The sequence below is a fragment of the Thrips palmi genome, unplaced genomic scaffold (assembly GCF_012932325.1).
Source record: "Thrips palmi isolate BJ-2018 unplaced genomic scaffold, TpBJ-2018v1 HiC_scaffold_2, whole genome shotgun sequence".
NCBI lineage: Eukaryota > Metazoa > Arthropoda > Insecta > Thysanoptera > Thripidae > Thrips > Thrips palmi.
In genome coordinates, this window is record NW_023144629.1 from 11,194,471 (window position 1) to 11,201,290 (window position 6,820).

Sequence of the window (6,820 nt, forward strand, 5' to 3'; positions counted from 1 at the left end):
AGGAATCGTTTTCATTCTTTGGTTTTGACCAACAGACATGTTTTAACAATGAATTTCTCTCCGAAACTTTTCGGCGGCGACGCGCTATCCTGCGAGCTACGGCCATCCTACGCATAGCAAACTTAATCCGTTTCGTTCTCAGCAATCGTTCATCGCATTGCAAATCCGAGGACAGATTCGGAATCTGCGTGAAATTTCCTGTGGCGTAGGACGTATCGTTATATTTAAAACTCTTGAGATCAAGTGTAGTTATAATGAGAAAACTACGTTAAATTTGCCGGTTTTTCAAGGTCATTTTAGGTTATTTTCCCTCTTATGACTACACTTCATCTTGAGAGTTTCAAATATAACGATATGTCCTACGCCGCAGTAAATTTCACGCAGATTCCGAATCTGTCCTCGGATTTGCAATGCGATGAACGATTGCTGAGAACGAAACGGATTAAGTTTGCTATGCGTAGGATGGCCGTAGCTCGCAGGATAGCGCGTCGCCGCCGAAAAGTTTCGGGGAGAAATTCATTGTTATAACATGTCTGTTGGTCAAATCCAATGAATGAAAACGATTCCTTGGTCCTTAAATTGTGGCTTAGAATGGCCACTTTTTCAAAAAGTCAAATTTTTAATTGATTTCTAAGCAATAATAGGGGCCGGTGCAGCCCATTCTCGGGCGCCGGGCGGCCGACCGGGCCGTGGCGAGCCGCCCGAGACATGGTCCCAGCCGCGCTAAGGGAGTTTCCACCCGCTGTGTTGCCGCACCGTCCGCGCTCCGCGCGCACTCGCGACGCGAGCGCCCCAAGCGGCGTGCCGGTGTACTCTGCTTTGACGTCGGGGACGGCCTTGGTCGCCAACAAGTGGGTCTGCATGCTGCTGGCGGTCGAACGAGGCTCCCTCTAGAGCTTGGGCTGCCTTGCCGTGCCGGGGGAATCCCCTCGGTGCGCGCCTAGAGGTTTGGCCGTCGTCTGCTACGATCTCTCGTTCTCGTTGTCACAAACACGCACACACTCACTTGCATAGGGAGGAGAGAGAGGTGAAGAACACGTCGAGGGAATGCCCACACTCTTCAATGGTAATCAGATGTTTTAACGCAAAATTTTTCAGTTTTTGGCTGAGCGATAGCGAAGCCCTTGCCGTGTTTGGGCGCTCCAAAAAGTGACTGGTCGTGAGTCTGTCTGTCCGTCTCTCTGTCTGTCTGTATGTAATCACTCACGTTTCTCAGCAACTACTGAACGAATAGCATCCAAATTTCACACCTGATGTCTCCTAAACATCCTACAGGGGGAGTTTATCTCAGATTAACAATTATCATCGTTTGAAATATTCAAAACATCGTTTTGAACTAGGTAACTGGCGTGGTTAGGTTGGTAGCAGCGTCTGGCTGAACATTTTCTCATGGCTGCCGCGCTTGCAAGCCGTCTGCAAGACGGGACGGCACTTATGCAAATAAACAAACCAAAGAGCAAAGGGGTTCTCAAATAGGTTCTGAGATAGTTTTTTAACATTCTAGAATGATTGAAACCCTTCCGGAGTGTCAACAGGGGAAAATACGAAAACTGAATGTGAGAATGGTTTGCGTGTTTCGTTCCCCTCTCCCCCCTCCCCCGTCACAGGGGAATCTTGCTTTAGGTCAGTGCACTGTGAGTGTAGTTGTGGATTGTAACTAGAATGTTTCCTTTGCCTTCGTGTGCATCTACTGATTTTATTCTCTTTGAAACTATCCTTTTTTTAAAATTTCTTAGTAAATCAAATCTGGTAAATGCATTAATAACTTCTGTTGAAATTAGAAGACATGTTAATTGTCTTGGTTTGTCTCGGGAAATGACATTCTATTGCAATGCTGCAAGCTAACATAAATATTCTAGTACTAACATCTATTGATTAAAAGAATCCATAAATAGATGTATTTAGTGCAATAAATAATCCATATATTTAGTGCTAACAGATTATGAATTGATATTGGGTTCAATGACACGATTCGGGTTTTTGAGCGGGTGGGTGACTTGGTAATTGGATTTAATGACACGATTGCTTTCACTTCACCAAAGTTTGTGTCCGACAACTGGAACTAAGTATTGGTAATGGTTTAAAAGCTGGCTCTCTGAATGTACGCCCAATGTTAATAGTATACTGTATTCTTTTACTCTAAAGATAAAATATCACGAGGCATGAATAAGGTAAATTATGTTGGCATATTGAGCAACAAGTGGCCTCTGCATTTGACTTCATGAGGCGATTCACTGAATTTGACAAAACTTGTTCTCCGTCGAATGCTTCACATCAGCCTGTCCTTAACTTGGTCACTTCATGTTAACTATGATTACATATTCCAGTCTATATTGTTTAATTAACTGGTTTAAAATGAAAGAATGACAAAAGACTTCTCAAATATAACTAATTAATTTGTAAATTCATTTGTTTGAAGACAAAGATGTATCAAATAGTGAGTCAAGCAGACGAATAGCAAATTAAGCGACTCAATGCTGGCAATGGAATGTTACTCGACTAAAGGAATCGAATTGGTGTGGCATCAAGGTATTTGGTGACGACAAAGGGGGATCCATGAAGACCAACCCAGACCCATTGTTTACCCATTATTGATCAATTTGATATCAATATTTTTCAATCGAATCTCATATTGATTTTTGGAGTTTTTGGAGTGCTGATTATGAAAACCACTTCCATTTCTACTCCAGACTTATATTTTCATCTCAAATTAGGTCATTTCGGACCAAAATTTTCAGGTCGAGTTGTATATTGTTTCCTGCAGTGCTTGATGAGCTGAACTCAAAAATAACTTTCAAATTTTTCCCAGACTCACGCTTTACCAAATTTGGACCAAATTTGGACCAAAATTTTTGAATTGAGTTTGATGTTGATCCTCACAGTTTTTTGTGTGCTGATAACGAAAATCACCTCCATTTCGACTCCAGACTTATATTTTCATCCCAAATTAGGTCATTTCGGACAAAAATTTTCAAATCGAGTTTTATATTGTTTCCTGCAGTTTTTGGTGCGCTGAACTCAAAAATGACTTCCAAATTTTTCCTAGACTCACGCATTACCGAATTTTAACCAATTTTGGACGAAAATTTTTGAATTGAGTTTGACGTTGATTCCAACAGTTTTTTGTGTGCTGATAACGAAAATCACCTCCATTTATACCCCAGACCTACATTTCACTCAATATGAGCCCACAAGCTGCACATTTCGTCTACATAAGCAAAGTCCGAAATGCACAAATTGGCATCGCTCAGCCACACTACGCGCCCACACTAAACGGCGCGTACCCCTAGTTTAAAAGCGCGAGATATCGATGCGAAGTTTGGAACGCGCCCCGCCGCGCCACGAGTTCCCGCACCCTTCCCCACCTCGTCCCGCTCACTAAAAAGTTTCTAGCTGATTCGCTCCTAGTGGTGCAAATTTCGCACTTTCGCAGTGTGAAAATGGACCACTCCTGGAGGTGCTAATTTTGCACTACAGAGTGCAAAGTAGTAAGTCGATAGCACTCCCCAGTGCAAAAGTGAAACCAGGGGTGAAAAACGCCAAAAGTGCTAATTTTACCCCCCATAGTGTGATTTTTACTCTTTGAAGTGCAATTCTTCATTTCAGAGTGTGTTAAAACAGCAAGTTCTCTTTGGGGAAAGGTTCAATAGACTAAAGAAGAAAGGCTTATGGTATGTCAAGTTTAATTAAATCCATAAAATTAAACAGAGTCAAAGCTACTGAGGCTTTAATTTCACAAATTCAAAACTATCCATGAGGAAATAAAAACAATAAGTTTTTATTACAGAAGAGTAACTCCACCCCAAGGAGGACCGAGAACTGGGATTGGGTCACGGATTCGGTTCAAACTTTGTGGGTTCAATAGGTACCACTAGGACCTAACAACCCCCAAAGGAAAGTTGGCTAGCTCAAACAGAACCTGAGATATTTGCATTTTTCTAAATTTGACTAATTTAGCGTAAAATTGTCGCTTTCTGTTTTTTTTTATGGTAAAAGTTGTTTGCTTAGTTCTGGCTTATGTTTCTTCTTTCTAGTCGTAAAAAAAGAAGAAAAATGGTGGTAGGCCAAGTTTTGTACGTTGCTTGGTTTGGCCTACTCTAGCAATTTTGTCGAATTCATCGAAACTCTCATACCCAAAATACTCCACCTTGGATTTGACCCTGGTACGTCTCATTTCACTTCTTTTACTCTAATAAACAATTGCTATGTAGTCCTTAGCACCAACAATTCCATGTAAGCCAGAAAAATCAAAAACACCATTTTTCAATTTTCTACTTTGACCTATTTTGGGCACTTTTGTTAAGATTAGGGCTTCTACATGATCTTGGGTGACAGGAAAGATCCTCCCTGCCCTCAAATTGGATAGTATCAACACAAACAAAGAGACCCAAACTCTAGGTGCACTAAAAATTTATAAGGAAATTGTTTCGAGCAAATTTTGCAGGTTTACGAGGGGTGTGAGAAATTTAAATCGGAGGAAAATGTAATGCTTCAGCCAAAAGTGGATTTGTGGTTCATTAGTTAGCTTTCTCAAGTAGGTTTGGTGCCCTTTTAACCCTGAGAATGTTCCTCCTTGATAATCAGAGTTAAAACCCTGTTTTGTTATGGGGTTGTTGGACTTACGATTTCAACTCATAAACAAAGTAATGATCCATTTATTTAGGTTGCTTGCAATATGTAAGTTCAACCGCTTAGTCTCAATAACTGAGCCTGGTTCCATTTGGTTTGTAAATTTTTGAGACCAGCCAGATGACTAAGACTAAGCGGTTGAACTTACACGTTGCAAGCAACCTTAGTAAATGGATCATTACTTTGTTTATGAGTTGAAATCGTAAGTCCAACAACCCCATACCAAAACAGGGTTTTAACACTGATTATCAAGGTGGCACATTCTCAGGGTTAAAAGGGCACCAAACCTACTTGAGAAATGAACCACAAATCCACTTTTGGCTGAAGCATTACATTTTATTACATTACATTTTAAATTTTTCACACCCCTCGTAATCTTGCAAAATTTGCTCGAAACAATTTCCTTATCAATTTCTAGTGCAACTTGAGTTTGGGTCTCTTTGTTTGTGTTGATACTATCTAAATTGAGGGCAGGGAGGGTCTTTCCTGTCACCCAAGATCATGTAGAAGCCCTAATCTTAACAAAAGTGCCCAAAATAGGTCAAAGTAGAAAATTAAAAAATGGTGTTTTTGATTTTTCTGGCTTACATGGAATTGTTGGTGCTAAGGACTACATAGCAATTGTTTATTAGAGTAAAAGAACTGAAATGAGACGCACCAGGGCCAAATCCAAGGTGGAGTATTTTGGGTATGAGAGTTTCGATGAATTCGACAAAATTGCTCGAGTAGGCCAAACCAAGCAACGTACAAAACTTGGCCTACCACCATTTTTCTTCTTTTTTTACGACTAGAAAGATGAAACATAAGGCAGAACTAAGCAAACAACTTTTACCCTAAAAAAATCAGAAAGCGACAATTTTACACTAAATTAGTCAAATTTAGAAAAATGCAAATATCTCAGGTTCTATTTGAGCTAGCCAACTTTCCTTTGAGGGTTGATAGGTCCTAGTGGTACCTATTGAACCCACAAAGTTTGAACCGAATCCGTGACCCAATCCCAGATCTCGGTCCACCTTGGGGTGGAGTTACTCCTGGGATATTTCGCGATGTTAGGTTCTTCAGTAACCGGTCGTTTTCGCCCGCCAAACCAACATTTTTGTGCCCTTGACGCGCGTAATTCAAACTCACGCGCCGCATGGGAACCAATGAGAGGCGAGAAACTTCGCACTTTTCCCGGGTGAAACATTTTTGCACTTACAAGTGCACTCACTCACCGACTTAGCACTTTTGGGTCCATTTTCGCACTTAGAAGTGCAAACAAGCGCTGATTGCACCGTCGAGAGTGATTTTGGCAGTTCGCACTGGCGAAGTGCGAATTTAGCACTGTCGGGAGTTAAATTTGGAAGGGAACTTTTTAGTGAGCGCGCCCCCGCCGAGTCCTTCCCCACCCTGCCCCGACTCACCCCCGCGCCCGCCGCGTCCGCCCCTCTCCCTCGCGCCTCGCGCCTCCACTGTGGAGGCTTCGCGAAGCGTCAGTCGTGTTCCAGCCCTTGGTCCCGTCGTTGCGTGTGAAATTTTGTGTTTGTGAAGATGGATCTGATTAAGGCGTACGGGAGCGACTCTGAAGATTCTGAGATCGACATCCAGCATGTGACGGGTGACTCCATTGCGCTGGATGTCTCCGGCGCATTGTTCGGTGACGAAGATGTTAAGTACCGATTCAACGCGAAATCCTTTGTCTGACGCCGTCAAGCCAAGCCGGTCGGGTCCGCCATGTTGCCCTCCGCGCCAAGCCCTTTGTTCTCTGCACCGTGCGTGCATGGGAACGAGAGCATTTTGGGCTTCGTGCCGTGATTTTCGGTCAGAAATCCTTGTTTCCGACTGAATTAAGTGCTGGGTTTCATGTCGTTCCCATGGTGGCCTCGCTCGGCTCGGTGGCGTTGGTATTGCGTCATCTCCTCATTCTCCATCATTTCGTTTCAGTTTTTCGTTCCTGTATCAAAATCTAAGTTCAGCGTGACTTAGATTCTGATCCCGTGTGAGTATTCCCCGTTCCTAACCTTTCGCCTAGGCCGCGGCCCGGTCGCGAACCGGTGCCGGCCGGCTTCGCCTTTGTTCTTGCCGCTGGCGCGCCGCGTCCTCGCTCTGTCTCTCTCGCACTCCCACGCTGCCTTCTTCGCACTCGCGTCGCTCTGTCTCTCTCGCACTCATCTCACTCGCGCGCTCCGGTCGCTCTGTCTCTGTCGCTCTC

General features: G+C 43.3%; 1 protein-coding gene across 1 annotated transcript in view; it reads left to right on the forward strand.

Annotated features, from left to right (window-relative positions):
- The window catches only part of LOC117647721, a 27,206-nt gene extending 20,894 nt beyond the window's left edge, over window positions 1-6,312 (forward strand). Inside the window, exon 5 of the mRNA XM_034389619.1 lies at window positions 6,160-6,312. Coding sequence (XP_034245510.1) covers window positions 6,160-6,312 — 153 coding nt within the window. The remainder of the gene's footprint in view (window positions 1-6,159) is intronic.
- Window positions 6,313-6,820: the final 508 nt, after the last annotated feature.